General features: G+C 44.4%; 1 protein-coding gene across 9 annotated transcripts in view; it reads right to left on the bottom strand.

Annotated features, from left to right (window-relative positions):
• OPHN1 (oligophrenin 1) overlaps window positions 1-26134 on the bottom strand; it is a 126157-nt gene that overhangs the window by 41357 nt on the left and 58666 nt on the right. For 7 of the 9 annotated variants that reach the window (XM_030575233.1, XM_030575234.1, XM_030575239.1 and 4 more), the window contains 6 exons: window positions 19068-19139; window positions 6844-6945; window positions 5463-5573; window positions 4306-4407; window positions 3072-3201; window positions 348-448 (listed from right to left, as the gene is read on the bottom strand). In XM_030575233.1, the coding sequence (XP_030431093.1) occupies window positions 348-448; window positions 3072-3201; window positions 4306-4407; window positions 5463-5573; window positions 6844-6945; window positions 19068-19139 (618 nt within the window). Of the gene's footprint in view, window positions 1-347; window positions 449-3071; window positions 3202-4305; window positions 4408-5462; window positions 5574-6843; window positions 6946-19067; window positions 19140-23263; window positions 23404-26134 lie in introns of all 9 variants that reach the window. The other 2 variants (XM_030575242.1, XM_030575240.1) reach the window with 2 other exon arrangements.

The raw sequence follows: 26134 nt of genomic DNA, 5'->3' as shown, positions 1-26134 counted from the left end.
TCCCTTGCAAGGGTGCTTCCTGCAGATCAGCAGTACTCAAGGAATTGTGTGTGTGTAGCTGGGGGAAGCTCTCCTTGTATGTCTGTGGCATATCTGTTCTGTGGCTACAAAGAAGCTTTCCATCTCCAGAGGTGTCAATCCAGTACTTAAATTAACTAGCAATACTTTTTAAGAACTGAAATTGTGTACATCGCTGCTTCATACAACAGGGATGGAATGTACCTGTTATACAGATATTTATACTTGTACTTCCTCAAAGAAGAAACAAGCCAGAATAGAAGGAAATGAGGCAGAACCTGCTGACTGTCAGTGGTTGCAGAGCTCTCTCTTATAGGGAATCCACTCACTTGCTTAGCTCCAGACTTCTGCTCCACTGGAGTCATCCTTAGCATCTTTGACTCCTTCTCATACTGGCAATAATATTTCACCCAAGATATGCCCAGTGCCCCTACAAAAACACAAAGATAGTCAAGAGTCAATAGACAGCATGAATTAGTTTGATTGCCAACTCTTCGGGGCAAGGAACTATGTTTTCCTGCGTGTTTACACAGCACCCGGCACAACAGAGCTCTGATCCTGTTTGGGGCTCACAGGCATTACCTCAATATAAATAATAAACAGTAATAATAATGGTCAAGTGCATCATTATATCCTGCAGCCTGAAACAGTGATGCACTTGACCATCAGAGCCCTGTTGTGCCGGGTGCTGTATAGACACACAGGAAAACATAGAGCTCTATTTGCAGCATTGCCAGTGACAGAAGCAGCAGTAACGAAGGAGGAAAGTAAGCACTGGGTAAATGTTAGCACCAGCCTCTCAGAAGGAAAAGCTGATGAAAGGGCATTTGTGTGACTCTGACGTGGCAAACCAAACAGGACTTGCAATCTAGGCCACAAAGTACACAGGCAACATCCCGGGGGGATGAGGGGTGGGCAATACGTTTGTTGTTTTTAAATGGACACTACTGTTTTTTTCCTTACTGACAACTTTTTGTTGACAGAATAAACACAATAGCACATTAAAATATCATCTTACATCTACATTTATGTTACACCACAATTTATTTTCCACTCTTCTTCCAATTATCTTAATTGAAGCACGCTGTTCCTGACATGCCTCAAAACTTTTCCTCCAAAAGAACTAATTGAACTATTTCAAATATCTTGGTTTTTTCTTTAACCAATCATAAGAAATGAATTTAAAGGCAATAATATAGTTCGTTATCATGCAGGAATGTACAAATTTCCTTGTGGTCTCAAATGACTGTGTATGCGTATGTGTGGTTTTTTTTAAACATAAGACTCGTTGATAGTCCTTCTATAAGCAGCCAATATTTGCCCTGTTTAACATAAATATATCAAATGAGACATTTACCGAACTGGCAGCCCCAACCCAATATCCTGCATAGTAACTACCTTGTAGGAATCTGACCTGAGATTGCAGAGTTGTCATTGTTTGTGCTTATACACCTCTACCCCTACATAACGCTGTCCTCGGGAGCCAAAAAAATCTACCGCATTACAGGTGAAAACCATGTTATATCAACTGCTTTGATCCGCCAGAGCGTGCAGCCCCGCCTGCCCCAAGCACTGCTTTACCGGTTATATCTGAATTCGTGTTATATCGAATCGTGTTATATCGGGGTAGAGGTGTATAACTAACCCACTGCCACATGACATACAAACAGTGACTGTCAGCAGGGGATTGAACCCCAGCCTTCAATACTGGCCCCAGTCAACTACTAGCGGTCAGTAAGTAATAGGCTTTTATCCTAGCAACTAGAGACCAGATCATATACAATAGGTAGAATATTACAACTCATGCAACAGTTGGAGTCGCTGTATGAACTGTCCGGAAGAAAGGTATGTGAGATGGAAGTGACACTTGCATTATAAATATTGGTGCATTACATACTTGAAGGTTGTGAATAGGAACATCTATAAGAACAAAGGAATGGAATGTGCTTTGACCAACATGCTATATGTAACAGCTCTTCTGTCTTTCAGAGTACACGAACTACTATGTTTCAGACACATGAAGTGCCATGTTCCGACAGGAGCAGTGGCTAAATAAAATAACAGCTTATCTGTCTCAGTTATGTCTGGAACTGAATTGTTATTCTCTTTCTCACAATCCCAAAGGCAGAAAATACACCTAGGCCTTTTCATCTGTATGCCTGCCCTGGACATCTGCTCTTGCAACCCTTTTAATATATCAGATTGTTTATTTGGACAAGGGTTAGGTTTAGGGTTACTAACACTCACTCAAACCCTCAATGCCAAAAGTAGGGTGAAAGAATATCTGGAGGGAATGGAAGGGATTCAACACCCACAGTGTCTCTATCAAATTAACATTAGAAGCTTGATATGGGCTTCTCTGCAAAATATAATTTACAGCCTCAACTGAACTATTAGTGGATGTAGTATAATCTTGATAGAAAAGGAAAGAATAGAATAGATTTGGACTCCAGCACTTAAGACTCAAGCTTTAGACTCCAGCCACTGGATGAAGCAGCAAGTTAGAGACAGGGAGTGGTACTGCAGCCATTCTGTAGCTCAGACTGAGATAGATGGGCACTGAAACCTTTCTTATTAAGCAAGAGAATATTGATCAGGAGACCAAGTTTATTCTGGTAACGAATGTCTGATTTTCAATTCTCCGAGCCTCAGTCTCACAAAATGGATTATTAAATCTCACCCAGACAGTCACCAGAGAAAAGGCAATTAGCATCTTGAAACATGTCTCAGCCAAAAGATGGCATCAGTAACAGTGCCTGCCACACCCACACCAAGATTGCACTGCATTTCCAGCTAGCTCTGGATCATGATCGGGTACGTAAGGCAGTAGGTACAAGGTGGATGGGAGATATGAACCCACTTGCTTCTGGCTCAGTGACTAGCACACCCAACAGCTAAGGCACACCCATACAAACATCCCCATGGCTATAATAGCTATATAAATAGACTCCTGGCTTCAAGCTGAATGAAGCTTAGAGTCGGATTCAAAACTAGGCAAGCATTACAACCTACAGCTGGACCCTATGTATACACATGCGCACACAGGCCATTACATTTCTCCTGAGTGTACAGATAACCCTCTATGGTTGGCTTCCCGGGTAGCTTGCAGGTCAGAGGAGCTTCTTTCATCCTTTTCTTCAGGTCTTCCAACTCCTCTCGTGTGCTGGAAAAGTGATTCCTCGTCTGGTGAGAGAACAAAAGAATGATGCTTGAACATGGGCAAACAAATCTGGTAGCTGGCCCCCAAGTTTGCAATGGGCACTCAAAAATGCATTGTCAGCACGCACAAAATGCCATACACCCACTTTTGTGGGAATGATCAGTGGCACATTGAAAAGACGGCATCAAAAAACCCCAAGCCCTGAAGCTAGCAGAAAAGTTGGCCCATAATGGTCAGTGACCAGGGTTAAACATTATATGCATGGAGCGGGCGACATGGTGGCTGAGAAACATAACGTGTCACGATCGAGGGTAGCTTTTTGTTCTTTAATATGAAGAGATCACAACAGAACATTTTAATGCCAGAAGGATGAGGCACCTGAACTCCTGCTTTGAGTTATCATTATAGAGTACACATAGTTTGCAACAAACACATTAATTTGGGGCACTGGCTCAAGCCCTGTGATAAAAATAATTGTGCACATTAAGAATGTTTGCAAAGTTTTCATTTGCATTTCTACCATTTCGTTAATACACAATCATGTCACCTCTCCAAATAAAATAAAAATCAATTATTTTTAACTCATGTAAAGCAATTCAAAGGGATTCAACAGCACACTGGGTTTGGCACAACCTTACAGCTCTTGTTCCTGAGGCTATGAATGTTGGCCATGTAAGGGTACAAATCTTTTTATAGTATAATTAACCATTTTCACAGCCTACAAGGGCTGTGGTAGATTCTCCATCACATAAATCTTTAAAATCGGGATGGATGCCTTTCCTAAAGATATACCCTACCGCAACCACAAGTCAATGGTTTGATAAGAAATTACTGAGTGAAATTCTATGGGCTGTGTTATGCAGATGGTCAGAGTACATGATCACAGGAGCCTTCTGGCCTTAAATTTATGAAATATGCGTAGTAGCACCTGTAGCTGTTCTTGCTAGGAAGAAGAATTGATGGACAGAAGACATTTTATGAAGGAAAGAGCATTTTGTGTCCCTCCCAGAAAGCAAACAAGGGGTGTCCTCCCTGCATGGGAAAGGTTTTATAGCCAGAGGCATTTAGATGCACGCAGGAACAAGAGTGTGCATATGAGAGTGTGTGTGCAGCTGGACAGGAACTACATTCTGTAGGCTGAGCTGAAGCTGCTGTTTATAAGGGAGGAAGTCCTGTGTGAGTTCGACTGTCGTTGTTGTATGTAAAGAGGCGTGAAGAAAGGCCAACACCTGCGCAGAAAGGAAAGATGATGGATTAGCCTTTGTGTGAAAGACAATAGTATTAAATCATGCAAAGGTGGCAAGAGAACAGTTTTTAATTAAATCAAACAGTCAACTGAATTATTAGCAGCCATAAAATAAATATACATTCAGGTGAGAGGAACCCAATGCAGATTCAATTTGTACCCAGTGCTCTGACAGTGAAAATAGGAATTGCTCAGATAGTGATTTTTTTTAAAAAGTGTAATCTATACATATACCTCATAGCATCACCTGATCGTACAATGCTCGTATTAGCTCAGACGCAGGCCATATCCACACGGCCTACCCAGTTATGCTGTAAGCTGGATCACAGAAAGAGGGGCATTTTCATTCTCCCACAAGCCTGGGGACAGATGGGGACGTAGTTCACTGGCCACAACAGCCCCCCAGAGCCATGGGACGTTTGTGCCACCACAAATGACAGCTATGATCTTATGGATGTGTATTGCCTGTCTCAGTAAAACACTACCAGTAATGAAAGATAGCATTGGAACAACAATGAATACACCATCAGTTCTATGGAGAGTACCTCCTTATGGACACTTACCTAGAGGAGGTCCTGCTCCGAGGTACAGCTATTCATTCAACCAGCACAGTGAGCTGTGATCTACAGGCTCCCTGTTAAAGTGATGAGCCTGCACCAGACAGGCTTGTACCACAGCAGGCAGCTGGGTCAGAAGGCATCTCTCCCTTTAGTGTCACTCTTCAGGGCTACGCTTCTCACCATGTGCCAGGTGAATGGGGCAATCCTTAGCATCTGTAGCAATCTCCAGAGTCTGGCTTGTTAGGACATTCACTTTCAGAGCTAAAAGAAGACCTCACTGTTCTTTATCTTCATGAAGCAGCAGCAGAGGTAGCAAAACAACAGATTGCTAACTCTATACGTTTGGCTTTGCCTCATCACAGGGACCTATGTGGAATGTTAGGAGGACAGGATCCAATTTGACTATTTCCCACCCCTTCTTGATCACATGGGCAAAAAAATAAATGTGAGAAAGTGATGATAAAAAGGAGGCACTTACTGGCTCCACGATACTGAACTTCTTGCTCTCCTGCACTTCCTGGATCTGGTACACATACTCCAGGGACGACTCAAAGAAATTGTGTCTCTCTTTATTAACCTGTAAGTCAGCCTGCATGAGAGGGGGATGGAAAAAAAATACATAAAAGAATAATAATTCTTTAGTGGTGTCTGTATATTTGCCTGCAAGTGATAGCTATTACTCCTCAAGCCACAAAAGAAGCCATCTCAGGTTTTGAATGCTTTATGGGGGCCATATCTGACTGGAACATAGGTCACATTTCCCACTAGAATTTCTCCTAGCTGCATCCCAAACGCTCACATGAATTCAGAGCTTAGCGCCACTCTGCAAGGAATAAGGCTTTTCTTTAAGGGCATTAGTTTTTGTGAAAGGTGCCAGACTGAGAGACCTGCAAACTGCAGTTCCCTGTCTAAGTACAGAACCAGTACAGGACCGGCACAGAGAATGCAAGTGTAAGAGTGTCCCTGCTCACACACCCATGGAGCATTGACACCAGGTCTAAAAGCAGCAGGTCTCTTTGGCTTGAGCTAAAGGACCAAATGAGTTAGCTGAGGCAGCAGCAGACTCAAATCTAGCCACTAGAGGGCCAGAGAGACATCTAGCCACTAGAGCAGAGGCGGGCAAACTTTTTGGCCTGAGGGACCCACCAGGTTTCGGAAATTGTATAGAGGGCCCTTTAGGGGAGGCTGTGCCTCCCCAAACAGCCAGGCATGGCCTGCGCCCCCCCCCCCTGATTTTCATGCCCTGACACCCCCCCCCCCCCAGAACTCCTGCCCCATCCAAACCCCCATTCTCTGACAGCTCCTTGCCCCCCACGGGACCCCTGCCCCCTTTCCCCTGACCGCCCCTGGAACTCCTGCCCCTGACTGCCCCCCATCACCCCATCAAACCCGGGCTCTGTAGCTGTGCTGCCCCAGGAGTTCGCAGCCCCGCCGCCCAGTGTTGCGCCAGTGGCAGAGCGAGCTGAGGCTGCAGGGGAAGGGGAACAGCAGGGGAGGGGCCGTGGGCGAGTCTCCCAGGGCAGGAGCTCAGGGGCTGGGCAGGAGGGTCCTGTGGGCCGAATGTGGCCCACGGGCCGTAGTTTGCCCACCTCTGCACCAGAGACATATGTGTAAGCATGGCTTACACCAGCTTCCCTACACTGCCTTGTCAATCTGTTTCAAACTTGATCTGAAATGACTACCCCTGGAGTGAGAGAGAAGTTGAGTCTCGATGAACCATTCTCATCAAAAGGAATGTTACGTAGATTTAATCTTTCATTATTGAAAGAGATGTGTATTGGACAGGAGCCCAATGTACCTGCTATTAGTTCTTCTAGACTCCAAGAAACAGAAACTTCTAAGGAAAATTTCACACTTGCCTCCTGTAACTGGGACTCTTTCTTCTTAGATGATAAATGCAAATGGCGATCCAGCATGGAATAAAACTTCTCACCGTCCTTCTCAAACTTTTTCTTCCTTTCCTAGAGATTGAAGAGTTGACACAGAACTGGATGGTAAGAATTAGTTTGGCCTCTTTAGGTAGGAACAATGCAATAGTGTCAAAATTCATTGTACAATATAATACTACCATGAAAAAAAATGATGGGCCCATCAAAGTCGGGGGCCACCTTATATTTTCCATATCTATTTCTTCTTTCTCCAGCCAGTTCCATAAACTGCTCTCAAATACACACAATGACAGCTCTGGCAATACTTCACAGTACAGACACATTCAATATTTTCTATTATCATCAGCACAGCATAAGGCAGCCCTGCTGGAGAGGTTTCTTTCAATGAGCTTCCAACTTGTTGACTTCTTTGCTTTTAACTTGAAACTTATTAATGAGAGAAGACAAATATACACTGTTTGCTGATATTTTACTCATCTACAGATCAAACAAAAACTGGCTAAATGCTTTAATACCAAGGACACACCAAGAACAATTAAAGATTTATTAGGATTTCAGTGTTTTCCAGGTTTTGAAGCTTTTTGTATGTATTTGCATTCTAAGCTGTATCAAAGCCGAAGCAAAAGATTAAACAAAGTTTGGAAAGGGATAACACAGGCCTTTGATTTCACTGTATATTTACTGTCTTTGTTGGAATCAGAGATTGCCAGCCTTGCCTTTAATAGCATATGTTAGTTACACTGTCTGAGTAGACCAGTTCAGAGGAGTGTTACAGTAAGAAAAAAGAAAAAAAGACATCCATGTTGTCATGATTATTGTGGGATCCTCAAAATCCTACTGGGAGTTTCATATACGTTGCCCATATCTTCTTATTGATCGCTATTATATGTTAAACACACAGACATATATTGGTCAAGAAAGAAAGAAACCTTGACTGTGCATGAACTTAACAAATTTCAGTGTGGATAATAGCCCACCTTAATTGGTTAGTCTTGTTACAGTTGGTGTGGCAACACCCATTTTTTCATGTTCTCTGTGTATATATATCTTCCTACTGTATTTTCCACTGCATGCATGCAAATTTAACAAAGTTACTAATAATTTGACTGGTGCCACCATAGAAAAATGATCCAGATGAGGCCATAAAAGAGATACTAGTATGAGGAGGGTGACTGCAGTAACACTCAGAGAGAAGTTCAACTGAGAAGCTGTGCCTCCACCACACAATGGTTGTGAAATCATTGAAGAGGGCGGTTTCCCCAAGATGCTAGTTTTTTTTGATATTCAGATAGGCAAAAACATTCACTCCAAACTGGAAAATGAACCATTCTGTGGCTAGTGACTGTTGGTAGACCTCATTAGTAAAAAATCAAGCAAGACAGTAGCCTCAATTATAGCTCCAAGCGGACAAGAGGATGCTTACGCATATCAAAGGACAGGTCCTCGAATACCAAAAAACCTTCTCTCTCTCCCTGTCAAACTGCTTGGTCTATTTGTCAATTCAGGTGTTTGAAAATGTAGGCAAGTGGAAAGCTGGGCTGGAAAATCCAAAACCCAAGAAGACTTACTGATCCCTCTACACCATCCACACAAAGCCTCACCATTCTCAATCTCCTGCTCCTGGTATGCTCAGTCCAAATGCCTGTCCCTCTACTTGTTTTAAAAGAACATTTTACACTAGGCCAAGCTTGACAAAAGGGACCATTTATATAAACAACACAATACATTGCTGTGCTCCCTTAGCTCCCATTTCAGATATCAGTATCTGGATGAGGGCGTTATCTCTTACAACCCAGCTTCTACTGCTTGACCGGGCAATGAGGGCATAATCCTGCATTGGAGGCAGAATAATGTGCTGCTCTGGAAACTACTGGGAGGGTACTAATTCAACATTCTGACTTCGCTATGGGATCACATGATTCTGGGGCTAGGGATGGTGGTGACAATGGAAAACTGTGGAGGAGAAATCCCTCTTTCTCACAAAAATATTGTGAATGATCCTTAAAAGTAAGAAGCCTTCGGCTATGCGTCCCATAACAAGGAAGAAATGGAAATGAAATTCTGTTGGTATCTGGCTACGTTCCTCTGACATCACTACTTTAATGTTGCTGGGACTTCTATAATGTAAGGGCACCCAGACACTTGATTGAGCACCTTTTTATATGATTAAATCTGAATAAATAAAAGTAGCAGGGACCTGATAAGCTACCAATGCTTCCAAAACTTCACAATCCACAGGAACTTCAAAGTCAACCTGGTCTCTAATTTTGTGTCCTCCTTCACATGCGGGCACAAATGAGCAGGCAGCGTAACAGGTGCAATCAGCCAGACAGCAACATTCATTGCTTCTCTCCTGAAATGTAATGCCATCTGCAGTTGATTGCAGGATCAAAAACATGAACACAAAATTAGAGGCCTCTTTTGAAAATTTGGTCCTCTTTTCCTCTTTTAGTGAGTCCTTGTTCTATGAGGTTCCCCTCCCCATTATACAGCCTGTGGAAGTAAGTCTGTATAGCACGGAATAATACTACCCATCTGGGTCCTTGGGCTTGGACTGACATAGGTGGCCCCAGCCCAACCTTCTGACTTCCTATCCACTCTGAGAAGCACAAACAGACAGGGAAGGAATAAGGGGTTTGGACCATAGACAGCCAGTCCCAATAACTTATCAGGCCTGGACTTGCCAACTGTCTAATCACACAAAACTGAACACCCCTGCCCCGCTTGTTCTATTCCCCTTCCCTCCGTCGCTCGCTTTCTCTCACCCTCACTCACTTTCACTGGACTGGGGCAGGGCGATGGGGTGCGGAAGGGGAGTGAGGGCTCCAGCTGGAGGTGCGGGTTCTGCGGTGGGGCTGGGGATGAAGGGTTTAGGGTGTGGGAGAGGGCTCCGGACTGGGGCAGGGGGTTGGGGTGCGGGAGAGGGTTCGGGGTCCTGGCAGCGCTTACCACGGCTCCCATGAAGCGGCCACCAGGTGCCTGCAGCTCCTAGATGCATGGGTGACCAGGAAGGCTCTGTGCACTGCCCTTGTGCTCGCAAGCGCCGCTCCTGCAGCTCCTATTGGTTGCTGTTCCTGGCCACTGGGAGCTGTGGAGTCAGCACTAGGGGCAGGGGCAGAGCGTGGAGCCTCCCTAGCTGCCCATGTGCCCAGGGGCTGCAAGGACCTAGTTTCCATTTCTGGGATCCTTGTGGAGCTAGGGCAGGCAGGGAGCCTGCCTTAGCCCCGGGCCCCCTCTGCACCGCTGACCAGAGCAGCCAGGGTCCCTTTTCGACAGGGTGTTCCAGTCGAAAACCAGACACCTGGCAACCCTAATCAGGCCCAGCTGCAGAGTACAAAAGCAGAAGGAAGTAAGTGATGAGACTCTGTTAGGGGAGAGACCAGGCCCAAGAGAAGAGCAAATGGTGCGCTCCTGCTTGAGCCCGAGAAGGGAACAGATTTCCTTTTTAATAACCCTGGGAAGAGAAGCATGCTTATGGGGACTACTATTGGACTGCCACTGAATCCCGGAAAAAGAAAGGCCATGCTGTGTTAGGCGGAAAGACCTGGAGTCTGTTTATTTGCTCAGATGCAGACCGTTCACATTCCTGAGGACAGACAGCCCACACCACTACAGTCTGTTACCAACCTCAGTGCCCACCTCAATCAAGCAAAAGTTAAAAATATAAATTAAACTCCCACAGCAGCTACTTTGCCTCCCACTGTAAAAGGCAGTGAATATTCAAGTCTATGTCACAGGGAGCAGAGATAGTACTGGCTACTGTTTTGAGAAAAATACTTCTGGCCCCCCTACAAGGTTTCCTTTCCCACATCTTCTTCCACCACTGTTGTCAACACAATAACCGTGACAAAATGACCCCATCCTTGTGGAGGCACCAACGGTTGCAATCTTTGAGCTTGGCGACTGTGATAGGTTCTCACCTGCAAAGGTATTTGAATAGACATATAGTTACTGCAGCACAGGGACCCACTGAAGCCAAAAGACCTCTATACTGTACTTCCAAATGTCACCAGTTGCAAGGTCAGGACATCATAATTTGGAGTCAGCAAATTCATGCCTCAAAATAAAGAAAAGCTCAATCGTTGTCAAGTCTAGTGGATGAGAGAAAGAGGAAGAACTAGTAACAGTGAGATCTGAATAGAAAAGCACGTCTGCTGAAGAACTGGCACGAGATACTGGCAAAACAAAAGCAAAACCCTGCTGCTAAAACCCCATCCAAAACCATACAGACTAAAGGGATGTTAATCTCAATTATTATTTAAACAAACATGCTCCCAAACCATCCATTCATACCCTGAGGCACCACACCAACAAAGCTAGGAGCCTAAGTGGTACACCTCTACCCCATTATAATGCCATCCGATATAACACAAATTCGGATATAATGCAGTAAAGCAGCGCTCCAGGGGGGTAGGGCTGCGCACTCTGGAGGATCAAATCAAGTTCGATATAACGCAGTTTCACCTATAACACGGTAAGATTTTTTGGCTCCCGAGGACAGCATTATATCAAGGTAGAGGTAGAGGTGTATTTTATTTTTAAAAACAATGATCCACAAAAATGTGCTATGCTTTTTGCACCATTTTTCATAGAAGTGTTTTAAAATAAAGCTACATGGAAGTCTGATTACTGCTGAACCACTGGTGTTGGATTACAGCTTCCATGCTTCCCTTCTATTTACTATATCAGACATTAGGGCTTGGCAAAGATATTTTGGTACATGTACAGTACAGTACAAATATGAGGTCATGTACAAACTTACAGTCTACATACAAGCTTTAAAGCAGTTTGGCAAATACTTTTCTCCAAAAACACTGTGCAATACTGAAAATGTGTAAAGAATGGAATGAAATATCTATGGGATATTGTTTGTTCTATCCAGGCTAGAGAACTCCTTCCCTATTTCTAAGAAGTAATAAAAATAAATGGCTGAAAAAAACCAATCAATTCAACCTGTCAATTCCAGCTTGAGTTCTATGCTCAAGAGGCAGTTCTTGGAACATTCATGCCTGTCTATTCTGGCGAGAGGCATATGTAAGAATAACAAATACTCTCTGCTCCACCCACTTGCAATGAAATTGCCAGTTTACGCAGTATTTTTCATCCATGTGAAATGGGTCACTAGGGAGCTCAGAAGTATTAGTAATGGTCAGAATAAGATTTAACTCTGTTTTATGCCTGAAATAAGTAAAAGAAAAAAAATCACAGTCAATCTAAAACAAATGAAGGCACACTACTGTGGTGACACTACCAGAAAATACAACTTAAATGCTGCCGACAGACTTCAGTCAATGGAATCTTTGAAGAGGAAGAACATGGGTTGATATGTAAATGGAAGACGTGACAACCAAAGCAGGTTCAGTTCTGCATGACAGGATAGAATGTTCTGGAATACCATGTCCTCCTTTTCCATGACTCCCAGCAAGAAACAGAAGCACTACATGTTTCTGGATTATTGTAGTGTGCGCAGAGTCAAGAGATGCTGTAGCAGATGAGTGAACTCACCAGTTAGTGAAAAACCATTACTATGTATACGCACAATTGAGTTATGAATTCTCATGACTTGTGGCATTAGCTCGGACTGGGCAGTTCTCTCCAGGTAAATGCATTCTGCCTTCATGGTGGTGGAAGATTACTTCCATATAAAAGCCTGCAGGAGTGAGAGAAGGCTCTTTTGTATATCAGGAACGGAAATGCCATTGCCAGTTATAGTCAGTCAATTCTTTCAGAAACTGCTCTTTTCTTCCATAGTTTACCTGCCATCTAGATTAGTGGACACTCCACACCATGACATGCACAGGGAAACAAAACAAGCGGAGGTTTTCCCCATGACTTGAGGAGATCGAGCTGACGCACACACTGAGTTAAGATCTCTCTCAGAAAGCAATTGCTGCCATGTGAAAACATGAATAGCACAAAACTGAATTTTTGGCAAATAAAGACAGAGGATGCCAATCATTTTACACTCAGGCTACTTAACATGAAATTAAAAACCAGGAGGACACACTAAAAACCCCTCCCTAATTTGGAGCCAAGGCTTCCAGGAGCTAGCCTGCTTGCTCCATTCAGCAGCCAAGAAAAATGATTGAAGGCCGATCTGCAAACACAAGCACAAATTAGTTGCTCATGAATATTCAGTGAGAGGCAGCATTACCTTCCTATTAGTACATGCCAATATTCAGAGCCAAGAACCACACAACTTCCATGTACTCGCTTACCAATACAAAATACTTATTGTAATTGAATGCAAGACAGAGTAGCACAGTCAGCATACAAGTTAACAAAAGAAACTGCTCTTCGAAAGCGCTTTGAAAGCCCAGCTCTCTAAGTTTCAGAGGATGTGTGTTTAATCAGAAACTAATGAGAGTCCTAGAAATCGCATGAGAAGCTGGGATAAGCAGCCTACCCAACAGCAACTAGGGATAACGGTACAATGGAAGGGTTACAATTCCTTTGGCATTCTCTCTCATATCATCTGCTGCTGATAAACTGTGGCACAAAGGCCTATGCCTCCTGGAAACTGGCTTAGTTCCAAGCTTGAGTTGAGGAATAGAGCAGTCAAGGGGGAAAATAAAAAGCTTGACTTGCAAAACTTTCCCTTAACCATTTCAGTGCTAATTAGGATCCTCTGAAACTGCCATCCAGCAGGAGGCAGGGGGAATTATTGTGTGTAGAATCTAGCCCTTCTGATTATTTCAACTCATGGAAAGGACAAAATCTAGCTTGTCTGCAAGCAGGGCCACCTGGAGCGGGGGGGAGGGGGGGGATGTGGAGCAATTTGCCCCAGGCCTTGGGCCCTGCAGGGGCCCTCACGAGAATATAGTATTCTCTAGTATTGCAACTTTTTTTTATGGAAGGGGCCCCTGAAGTTGCTTTTCCCCAGGTCCTCTGAATCCTCTGGGCAGCCCTGTCTGCAAGGATCACTTTCACCCCCCTAAAGCACTTGCATGGGACCGAGCAGAATGCCAGCAGTGTGTGCTATGGATGGGAGGCTAGCACACTCAACAGCACTGCGGGACACAGTCTGTGTGGCCAGCCAGGTTAGGGTGAGGACAGAGGCCCATCTCCCTGCGAGCATCTGTCAGCAGGCTCTGGAGACAGGGGAGAGAGACAGAGCAAGATTCACTAGCAGGTGTAAGGAAAGCTGCTCCGCACATTCCCTGTCGTGCATTTCCTGAAGCCTCCTGCCTGCCCTTGTCTTGTACCTCAACTTGGTCACTTCAGGTTTCATCCCCACAGCCTTAGAGGAGCAAGGCCACAACGTAGCTCTAAACAGATTTGGGGAAATACTGCACAAATAGCTATGAATATTCACTTGGCTTTTTAAATTAACCAACTTTTTCTGAGTTTATCCCCTAATGTGGGCTGGTCTCTTTTGGTGAACATGCAAGTCATGTTTACTGGCTGGCTGGTTTGCAGAGAGTGAATTTCAAACTCAAGCTGCAGGTACATGCACGTTTTTCCAGTCGGGGATCAAAAAACAGTGTTATGTGACTTAGCTCATTAAACTTAGCCTGACAACACAACTCAAGATATTGTATATCAAATACGTCCACTGAATTTTTTAGGCTCCACGAAGAATAAAGATGTGCTGAATAAAATCAGATAATGAATCAGCGTGAGGAAATCACAACCCACTGGCAGATAATCTGATAGCAGGACAGGCACTAAATTCACAAGATGAATTATTTGCAAATTATATACTGTGCTCTAGCTAATAATCCTCTGTCTCATTTTCATGTTAACAAAAAGGTTGAGGGAGGAAGAATCAAAGGAAAATAACAAGAAAACCCTGATGCAGAAAAAAATATTTAGTGGCTGTGTTTTCAAGTGATTTTTACGGTACATATATCATGAGTTACTTAAAATAAAAGTTGTGTGAAATACAAAAATGTCCATGCAGTTGAAAGATGCAATGTAAGCATTTCTGTAAAAATATTCTAGCATCGTTCAGGTTTTTTCCCCCTACTCAGTTCCCCAAAATTCTCCTGATTTGCCTCAAACTGAGATCTAAGAACAAGAAAACTCTTCTTCCTCTTTTTTTTTTTTTTTTTGTTGATAATCACTTCAGAACTACATGCTAAGTACAGATACCAGCAAGTATGACTGCTGGTCTGGTGCACATTTGAACACTGAAAAAGTGTGTCTGAAGATGACAAACTGTGGGCCAACCCTGCTAACATTTCCTATGGCTTCCGTGGAATAGCTCACAGTAATAAGCAATATACTCACTAGTAGGTGTCTGCAGGATTGGGTCCTACAACTTCATAACACACATATACTTCCTACTGGGTCTACAGGACTACAGACCATTAAGTGTCCTTTGAATACACACTCTCAACCATTTTTTAAATGCCGATGTATAGCATGCACAGAATCCCATGCAACAGTAAATATTCCTCAGGCTAACCGGAATTATCCAAAATAGATTTTCAAAAAAGTCTGATCAAGAAAACAAAAAATCCCCAGAGTTGTGTCTATCCAGTAAACCAGCAACTCTGAGTGGATTTCAAACTCTCATAAGCTGAATGAATTCAGCGAGGCTGTTAACAAAGGTGTCCTGTACCCAACATACAGCTTGTCCGCTGCTTATATTTAGAAATGACAAAGAGGTTAGCTGGATGGACACGAGAGCAGGGGGAAGGGAAGGGAACAGACAAATTCTTTTAGTGTGAAAAAGCTTTCAGCTTTCCTATGTGTCACTAGTGCAGCATCATTCTTTAGAAACATTCTGAAGTGATTTCTGCTGCTCCAGGAAAATCAGAAGCTTTTCCCTCCCTCTCTCTCCCCAAAACACTAGTGACTTCCCCAGTCTTCTTCCTTGTCCTTTTTGAAGGCTACTACATTCCAGAAATACCAGGATTTATGGCACAATCTAACTAATTTTCAAATGCCATGGTCATCATATCCAGACACCATGCTTCGCCAAGGCATATTCTAAACATAAATGACATGGCGATTGCTCCAAAATCCAGTGAAGTCTGTGGCAATATGCTTAACTCCACTGGTCTTTGGATCAAGCCCATGACCTGACCACAGTGAGTTTGGTCAGCTATAGACTTAAAAATAAATAAACGATCATGCTTGTTTCTCTCACAGATGGAGTTGATACAGGATTAGAGCTCTGGGTTTTCTCCTGCTAGATCTCACTTGAACCCATCCAATGATCCTCAGCTAGTTCTTTTTGCTTTCTCACTTGAAACTCCAACAAATCAATAATCCAACATCGATAGCTGATCTTTCACTAACTCTCTCATTTTAGAGTGGATGATGTTTCCAGGCCAGGGTTGAGAGACCAAAGTCAGCTCAAGAATCCCATTGGGATCCTCTGCCATGAGATGAGCTTGTAGAGAAACACAATGCAGGTGTTCCTTGTATTGCCACTCTCCCAACATTCACACAAACAAACATTTATCTATAATTCATGAAAATAGCAATAATTCCAGGCCTTGCTGCTGGTGAAGGAGGATAATTGAAGAAAGACCCCCTGTGCTGTATCCCAGTGAAACCCTGCAAAGGCATCTGTGTCGGAATACACCATTTAACAGAGAGACTCCATTCATCTCCCAGGAAAAGCTGATTAGTGCAGACTCAGATGTCTTAGACTATCTGGCTTTTTTCCAACCACAGACATCACAAAGGCTCAATTCAAATGCCCTTCCTCTCGGCATCAGTGTCCTTGAAAGAGAATGGAAAACATCTTACAGAAGGCGACTGACAAACACAGAAAACAGTAATCGAAGGGTACGAATTATCTCTGCCGTGCCTCTGCTCAGCATGACTAAAGACCTCGTCCTGATCTCACTCACGCTGGCGCAAGTCAAGAGGAACTCTACTGAAGTCAATGGAGTTATAGAAGCGAGGGCAGGAATCAGGTCTTTATATCCCTTCATCTTTTATGGTAGTCCAGTGCTGTGATTTCTAATGGAAAACTCTAATAACCTCGCTGACCCTCATCTGTACTTCACACTGTCTAATACCAGGAGTGCAGATGTTGTGAGGCAATTCTATAAGTAGCACAAAGGACAGACGTTTGTGCTGTGTTAGTCTAGATGGAGCCTCAAAGTACTCTGAGCTAGGGTGTGATTCCAAGGTCACATATGCATACTCATCGAGCTAGCATGCTAAACACAGCAGTGTAGCCATGGCAGCATGGGCTAGCTGCCCCAAGTACAAATCCGCCTGCTTCCCTTGGGTATATTTGGGGTGGCTAGCCCAGGCAGCTACTGCCTGTGCTACCACAGTGACACTGCTGTTGTTAGCGTACTGGCTGAGATCAGAACTGGCAGAAGTATATGCATGCCAGCTGGCAATCAGTCACTTGAAGTGTAGATGTAACCAGAGTTAATGCTCAGAGAACTCTACCCTGTTTGGTAGTGCTTTGGAGGTGGTGTGATTTCAGGCTTTCATAGGTTCATCCCCACAGGCCTGGGGAGAGGGTTTAGAAACTGGGGCAAGGATGAGGAGGGGACTCATCCATTACCTTCAGTTGAGGTCTCCATTTCTTCCACAACCCGCATGCACTGTGGGCACCCAATGGTACCCCACATGGACATCTATCCCCTTCAGAAACTCATATCCGTTGTGCCCTTCCTCGCTTCAGGGCATCACAACAACATTCAGGATAAAGCAAGTCACATTGAACATGTAATTTCCTAGCTTATGTTGATGGTGTGAGGTGCATGAAATACCTTCCTCATCCCAGTTCACCAGGCCACAATGCTTTTCTTCTTCTAGTACCTCCTAAAAACTTACAAAGAGTAGACAAAGAGCTATATAACCCTGAGTCAATTCTTCCTCTGGGCTTCCTCTGTCTTCTCCGTTTCAGTCTATTACACTGCACCACACAAGAAACAGTGTAACAGATTGGCAGTGCCTGTCTCAAACACCTTACTCTGACTGCAGGCGTTGATCTTGCTGGGAAAGGGTTAGGTAGGTTTTGTGAACTCCATGAGACAGATCGCTCGTTATTCCACCCAAATAAAGGAGGAGGGAGTGGTTCTCTGGGAAGAAAGGATCTAGTGTGGCGGCTGAGCAGTCCTGAGGGGACAAACCCTAGGAAGCGGGACTGGAGTGAACTTTGTTACCTTATTATTATTATTAGTTTGTATGGTGGCAGAGCTTAGGCCCCCATCGTGCTAGGTGCTGTACAAACATAGAATAAAAAGATGGAACCTCATTGGGGCAGGTACCAATCTCAATAGGAGCTGACTTCCTTGTTAATCAAAACAAACCCTTGAAAGGGGTGAGTTTTGTCTCTACACAGCATGTGTGGACTGTGTTTGCTCACAGGCAGGGACGCTTTCATTTTGTCTGATATGGAGCCATGCACATTGTCAGTGTCCAGCGCATGTAAATCACTGTTGTATGTGTTTGGTTATTTTTGGTGTTTGTTTTTTGTGGGGAGGGAGTATGGTGTGTGGGGGGGTTAAGTATCATTTTCTCCAATGTATTATTTATTAAATGTCAAAGGCTCAGATGAGTCGGGCTGAATCCAAGCTCTAAGCATGTCTCCATTTTGGAGCTGGTTCAGACCCAGCCTCATTTCAAACTGCTGCAGAATAACGTGGAACCTGAGTCCCTGAGGGCCGACAAGGAAGAAATAATCTTTTCTGCTCCACATGTGCAGGACTCACTTTTTGTGATGTGTTGCTTTAAAAACTTGGTCCAGATGAAAGAGCCATTAGAAGCCTTATTTAAATATTTCTTAAACTGAGCCCTACAGCCATATTCAAGTCCTGATTCCTGGTCTCTCTAGTTTTTTTCTCTCTGATCTATTTTGAGGGGGGAAGGAGGAAGGGTTATTTTATTCTAAACTCAATTTAGAAACAAGTAAGGTCCAACATGGACCTTGCAAACAAGGGGTGGGGGCAAGCAGTAAGGCAAAAGAGGACTTTCATGATCTCTGGTGAAAGAAGGTGCAACTTTCTCAGGAAGGTCTGTGTTGCGATTATGCCAGAGCCGAGCCCCATGAGTTCAGGAAGTACCCTTGGTACTGCTCATGACAGGAAGCCAGACTAAAGCATGGACGGACTTCCTCATTCCAGCATGCCTGCACTGGGGAGGAGAAATATCTTTAATGGTCCTGCTGCACTTGAATAGTATGCATGAAATCTGTCTTTAATCTCTCCAGTACCATCCTACTTCTTTAAAAAAAAAACCCACTAATGCATAAACACATGTATAAAACCTACCTTGGTGAAGCCTATTTGTTCCTTACGAAAATTTTCCAGTGGTTTGATCAACAAATCACTAGCATTTTGGACCTGCAGAACACAGAAGGAAACAACAACTTAGTTACAGGACACATATTTGTGTTACACTAAAGAGAGACAGGGATAGGGGTGCAAACTGAAAGGCCCAAATTGTAATCCCAGTTCTAATACTGACTCGCTGAATGTGCTTAGACCACATCATTTAACCCATGTGTTTTCTTGCCCCTCTACACAATGTAGGTCAATATTATCCCCATCTCATGGAGCTGTGAAGAATCACTATGACAACAGTAGAGTGTTCAGTATTATATTAGACTTCCACAGGCCCCAAATCTACTACTAACACAGGAGGGCAAGTTAGCACTCTGCCTTAAACTATCTGTTACTACCCTCCAGAGTAAATTTCTAACCATTTCCAGTGTGGCACTTTCTGTTGGATTACAGGAATCATAGGGGCAGACTTTTGAAAGTAAGAGGATTGGGAGATTATTCTATTGGATCTTTGGTGCAGAGAGCCTTGTTATAGTTGTCCTACTGTTGCAATCAGGAATACATAATACACCTCTACCCAGCTATAACGTGACCTGATATAACACAGGTTCGCATATAGCATGGTGGCAGCAGGGCTCCACCGGCGATTTAAAGGGCCTAGGGCTCCCCGCAGAGGATGGAGCCCGGAGCTCTTTAAATCACCGCCAGAGCCCTGCTGCCCCTACCCCGATATAACGGGGTTTCAGCTATAATGCGGTAGGCATTTTTGGCTCCCCATGACCGCATTATAGCAGAGTAGAGGTGTACATTTAATATGAGGGGAAGGTTTGCCCCAGCACATCTGTATCTTTCTAGCCCAAGTACCAGATAACCCCCACAACAACCTATAACAAAAACAGGACTTTGCCAAGAATAGGATCTGATGTCCAACTACTGTAATTCACACTCAAGAGTTGGCACTCAGTCTATAGAAGGGAGAACTCTACCTTTAAAAAGGGGAACAAAGAAGACCCGAGGAATTACAGCCTAACTCCGATACCTGGAAAGATACTGGAACAAATTATTAAACAATGAATTTGAAAGAACCTGGAGGATAATAGGATAATTAGTAATAGCCAACATGGATTTATCAAGAACAAAATCACACCAAACCAATCTACTTTCCTTTGTTGACTGGGCTATTGGCCTAGTGGATAGGGAGAAAGCAATAGACATGTTATCTTGACTTTAGTAAGGGTTTAGACACAGGGTACGTCTACACTACGGATTATTCTGATTTTACATAAACCGGTTTTGTAAAACATTGTATAAAGTTGAGTGCACATGGCCACACAAAGCACATTAATTCGGTGGTGTGCGTCCATGTACCGAGGCAAGCGTCGATTTCTGGAGCATTGCACTGTGGGTAGCAATCCCGTAGCTATCCCATAGTTCCCGCAGTCTCCCCCGCCCACTGGAATTCTGGGTTGAGATCCCAGTGTATGATGGTGCAAAAACAGTGTCGCAGGTGATTCTGGGTAAATGCCGTCACTCATTCCTTCCTCCGTGAAAGCAACGGCAGACAATCATTTCGCGCCCTTTTTCCCTGGATTGCACTGGCAGATACCATAGCATGGCAACCATGGAGCCCATTTTGCCTTTTGTCACTGTCACCGTATGTGTACTGGATGCCGCTGACAGAGGCAGTACTGCAGCGCTACACAGCAGCATTCATTTGCCTATGCAAGGTAGCAGAGATGGTTACAAGTCGTTCTGCTGTGCCATTGTAAATTGGCGATGAGATGACAGTTATCAATCGTTCTGTACCGTCTGCTGCTGTCATGGATGCTCCTGGCTGACCTTCCCTGAGGTCGGCCGGGGGCGCAAAGACAAAAATGGGAATGACCCCCCGGGGCATTTCCTCCTTAATGTTGTATCTAAAAATAGAGTCAGTCCTGCCTAGAATATGGGGCAAGTGTACTAGAGAACCAGTGTACCAGAGAGCACAGCCGCTCTGTGTCAGATCCCACAGAAATGATGAGCTGCATGCCATTCTAGGGGGTTCCTCTGCAACAACCCCACCTGTTGCTTCCCTCCTCCCCCAACCCTCCTGGGCTACCGTTGCAGAGTCCCCCCATTTGTGTGATGAAGTAATAAAGAATGCAGGAATAAGGAACACTGACTTTTTAGTGAGATAAAATGAGGGGGAGGCAGCCTCCAGCTGCTATGATAGTCCAGGCAGGACATTAAACGGGGGAGAGGAGCCCAGCATCCCGCTGCTATGATAGTCCAGGCAGTACAGAATCTTTTCTTTAGACATGAAAGGGGGGCAGGGCTGATGGAGCTCAACCCCCAGTTGCTATGATGAGGATGGTTACCAGCCGTTCTGTACCATCTGCTGGGAATAACTGAGAGTCATTCCTATTTTCACCCAGGTGCCCCTGGCCGACTTCACCTGAGGTCAGCCAGGAGCACTCATGGGATGATGACAAGGATGGCTACCAGTCCTGCACTGTACCGTCTGCCACCAGGGAAGGGAGGGGAGAGGATGCTGCTGTTCAGTGCCGCGGCACCGCGTCTACCAGCAGCATGCAGTAGACATACGGTAACACTGAAAAAAGTCAAGAAACAATTTTTTTCCCTTTTTTTTCATGGTGGGGAGGGAGGGTAAATGGACGAGATATACCCTGAACCAACCTGGACAATGTGTTTGACCCTACAGGCATTGGAAGCTCAGCCAAGAATGCAAATACTTTTCAGAGACTGGCGGGATTGTGGGATAGCTGGAGTCCTCAGTCCCCCTTCCCTTCCTCCATAAGCGTCCATTTGATTCTTTGGCTTTCCGTTACGCTTGTCACACAGCATTGTGCTGTGGACTCTGTATCATGGCCTGGAGATTTTTTTCAAATGCTTTGGCATTTCATCTTCTGTAACGGAGCTCTGATAGAACAGATTTGTCTCCCCATATAGCAATCAGATCCAATATCTCCTGTATGGTCCATGCTGGAGCTCTTTTTGGATTTGGGACTGCATCGTCACCCGTGTTGATTAGAGCTCCACGCTGGGCAAACAAGAAATGAAATTCAAAAGTTCGCAGGGCTTTTCCTGTCTACCTCGCCAGTGCATCCAAGTTCAGATTGCTGTCCAGAGCGGTCACAGTGGTGGACTGGGGGATACTGCCCAGAGGCCAATACCGTCGATTTGCAGCCACACTAACCCTAATCCGATATGGTAATACCGATTTCAGCGCTACTCCTCTCGTCGGGGAGGAGTACAGAAACCGGTTTTAAGAGCCCTTTATATCGATATAAAAGGCCTCGTTGTGTGGACAGGTGCAGCGCTAAATCGGTTTAACGCTACTAAAATCGGTTTAAACGTGTAGTGTAGACCAGGCCACAGTCTCACGACAGTCTTATAAGTGAACTAGAGAAATGACTCTAAAGGTGGGCCCACAACTAGTTGAAAGACTGTTCTCAAAGATAATGCTTAGGTTAGATATTAGAGAAAAAATTCTAATTATAAGGATAGTTAAGCTCTGGAATAGGCTTCCAAAGGAGGTTGTGGAATCCCCATCACTGGAGGTTTTTAAGAACAGGCTGGACAAACACAGGTCAGGGATGGTTTAGGTATACTTGGTCCTACCTCAATGCAGGAGGCTGGACTTGATGACTTCTCATAGTCCCTCCCAGTCCTACATTTCATTTATTCTTTGTTTCCCATAAACAACCCCTCTCTGATCATTGCTCTGCTAGACACCAAGGCTCCTTGGCTGGAAGGAGAATCCCGTCAATTCAGGGTAGGGTGTCCAGATGTCCTGATATTATTAGGACCATCCCAATATTAGGGGCTTTGTCTTACACACGCAACTACCTCCACGCCACTCCCCAAAAAGGTGTTCTGATTTTTCACACATGCTATCTGGTCACCCTAATTCAGGGTCTTTGAAAAAGTATGGGGCACCTCAAAAAATAATTACATGCCTTCTTGCATATGGCACTAGCTGCTGACCACAGCTCATGCAGGATGGGCTGACAGGAATGCCCGCTGCTCTGCAAACACAAACTAGAAGCATCCTGAAGAAGGCAAGGGTGTTTGTTTACTTTTCTCAGGGAAACGAAAACACCAAAAGCAGGAAGCAGATTATATGTATTTTAAACATGGTGCATACTGGTGTCTGCAACCTCCTTTTAACTCAGATTGCTCACCGTCTGCAGAGTCAGGACAGGTTGGCTCCATCTTTGGAATTATACAATTATATTGTTTCCTGCCCAATCTAACGGAGAAACAGGGTAGAAGAACCAGCTCTCTCCGCAGCAGCTTCTCCCAGCCTCTGCTCTTGGACAATCTGTTTGGTACCAAGTGAAACCTCTGTCATCCTCATTGCAACACCACTTAGCAAAGCTGTGGCTCCAGCCCTGCTTTTCCATTACAGCATCTATCCTTTTTGCAGTGGAAGCACTGAATGATGATCCCTGAATCTGATGGACACACAAGGTGAATACAATCCCTGAACCAAGAGCATGGCCTGTTGCCAACATTTCTAAGTGAACAGGAAAGTTGGTGAATGCATTTCTAAGGAGGAACTGCATCAGACCTGAAATGAGCCGTTTGTCAAACCTAGCCACCCACAGAAACTTGTGCCCAAGATCTCACCCCCAGGAAGGCCCACATATGTGAGAATTGCTCCCCACAGACACAGTTTTAGCCAGGAGCTCAAAATAATGTGTAGAAAGAGCAGTGGGAAGAGCAGAAGGCTAGTGTCATAACTTTGGCATAACACTTTCCAAAACACTCAGTTTCCAGATCCAGTCTGTCTGATTGCAATAAGCACATGTGGGGAGAAGAGCAAATTTAAAATGTGGCTCTCAAAGAAATGAATTAGGGACATTCCTGTTGATGAGGCATAACCCAAAGAAGCATGAAAGCAGGTGACTGTGCAGCAAGGCTACTACCAGTGTCTATCCCGAAGGAACCTGTGACAAAAGGCATGATAATTCTCAAACTTTCTAATCCATTATGCTCATGGAAGAATGTCTTCTTCAGGCATGCTCTGTGACCCTTTTCTAGCAGTTTTGGAGGGGAAATTATATTCTACCATGTGTCACAGTCCCCAGCTTGACCCTAACCATTGAGGGGTACCTCCGTCCCCTGTCGTCAAAGGTGGGAGAGGCAGGGAGACACACTCAGAACTGTTAAAGCTTTGCCAGGACACCAGTTAGTTGGTAACCGAGAGCACAGAATACAGTATGAGACGGCAGCGACCTATACAGTTTATAGATTTTTTTTAAGTAAATGGGATATTGTAAAAAGGCTGGCCCTAATAAATAATGCACCAAGGGTAGAAAAAGATCAAGAAAACTTCTCAGATGGCATCCCTAAGTCTCTGAAAACCCTCAAGTTAATGGGGTCTTGGCAGTTCTCAGGAGCCCACCCCTTCATCCTTCCACATAAGCTAAAGGTGGCGGCCACACCTGGGATGCAATGCAAAACATTCTTCTTGCCTTCTTTCAGTCTATTGCTGGTTCTTTCTCATCTGTTACCCAGACCCTTGCCAACCTCTAGAGCTACAGAAAACAGAGTCCTGGTACCCCTTGAGGTATAGCTGTCCCTAACCCTGTAGTTCAGTCAGATGGTATAGGAGGAGTTTTTTCCATCATTGCTTTCGGGCACAGGAGAGCAGAGCCAAACAGTGAATTCCTGGCATGCTGTGAAAGGCTTCCACTGATTCTAATATTCATGTTTTTCTTGGAATAAGTGTGAAATAGGTTGCCAACTTTCAATAAACGATCAAGGAGTTCTGGAGACAAAGGGGTACAATGTAATGAGGGACAGAAAGAAGTGAATCACACTTCTGGAGCTGCATGCCAGGAGAGGCAGGAGTGCAGGGGGACAACTGCTCCCTTAGAAAAAAATAGAAATGCATCTTACTTCATATTTTATAACCTATTTGACTAAGTGGAGCGTGACACAGTTTGTTCCCGGACATGGCCCAGTTGGCCCCATCAGAACTTAATGCCTTCTGAGTGAAAAGGGAATCCTTCACAGACCCTTAGGGTTCCTTCAGTATGCCCTTGGCTGCTCAGTGTCCAAATCTTGCTGGTGGAAGGTTTGCCTGGCACCTGTGACAGGTGCTGGCAAACTGAAGGTGAACCGTCTCCCTCCCCACAAACTCCTTTATATTGTAGAAATAGAAAAGTCTTTCCTTCTCCCTCACTCCTGGGTTGGCTTTGGAGCATTCAGAGGGGAAGGTCAACACTCAAGTACAACTGGTCAAAAGATAGTCCTTGAGGGGCATATGCCACATCCCTTGTAAGCCCTACAGGGCCTCCAGTTTCCTTTGTCTTTCAAGGCCCAGCACAACAGCAATGGTGGAGACTATGGCATCCCACTCAGAGGCCATCACCTCTCTTTTACATCCTTTCAGCACTCCCAGTCCATAGCCTCCAGACAATAGGAATCTTAGTATACATGGTCACTTGCTATTTTTCTTGTATAGTTTGGCAGTTACACATTGTAACTAGACCCACAACTGAGCTAGCTGAGACTAGGCTGTGTAATCTGAAGAAGACTGAGACACATGATCATAGAACCTAAAACAGGGAACCTTCACCAGATACTATACTGCAGGACAGGCAGGATAAATTGGAGACGCATTTAGCATTATTCTGCACGATGCAGTACTGGGGTGCGGTTCCTCTCTCTGGTGGAGTTACACTGCCAGAAAAGTGGTGTCATGCTGTGCAGAGTCAGAGCCCAAGAGTGGTAGATTTCTGTCCATAGATTGCAAAAGAGAAGCATCCATGAGCCCCTAGTATGTGCAACAACTGACAATCAAAAACTTTCCAGCCCTGCTTTAATATCAAATGCCAGTGAGGGGCATTTGAGATAGGTAGACTGTCAGGCTAGGTCTGATACACAATCATGTAAAAGCAAGAGCAGGTCATAGACCCTTCATGTCTGGAATTGTGTAGTGACAGCTTTATCATATTTATATCCTATATAATGTAGTGAACCAGCTTGTGTGCATGGATATATAAGTTGTACACACCATTACTCTTTACTGAATGGACTAATAG

This window comes from Gopherus evgoodei, chromosome 9, assembly GCF_007399415.2.
Source record: "Gopherus evgoodei ecotype Sinaloan lineage chromosome 9, rGopEvg1_v1.p, whole genome shotgun sequence".
Lineage (NCBI taxonomy): Eukaryota > Metazoa > Chordata > Testudines > Testudinidae > Gopherus > Gopherus evgoodei.
Note: the sequence above shows the minus strand (reverse complement) of the source record. Positions and strands in the feature narration are given on the sequence as shown.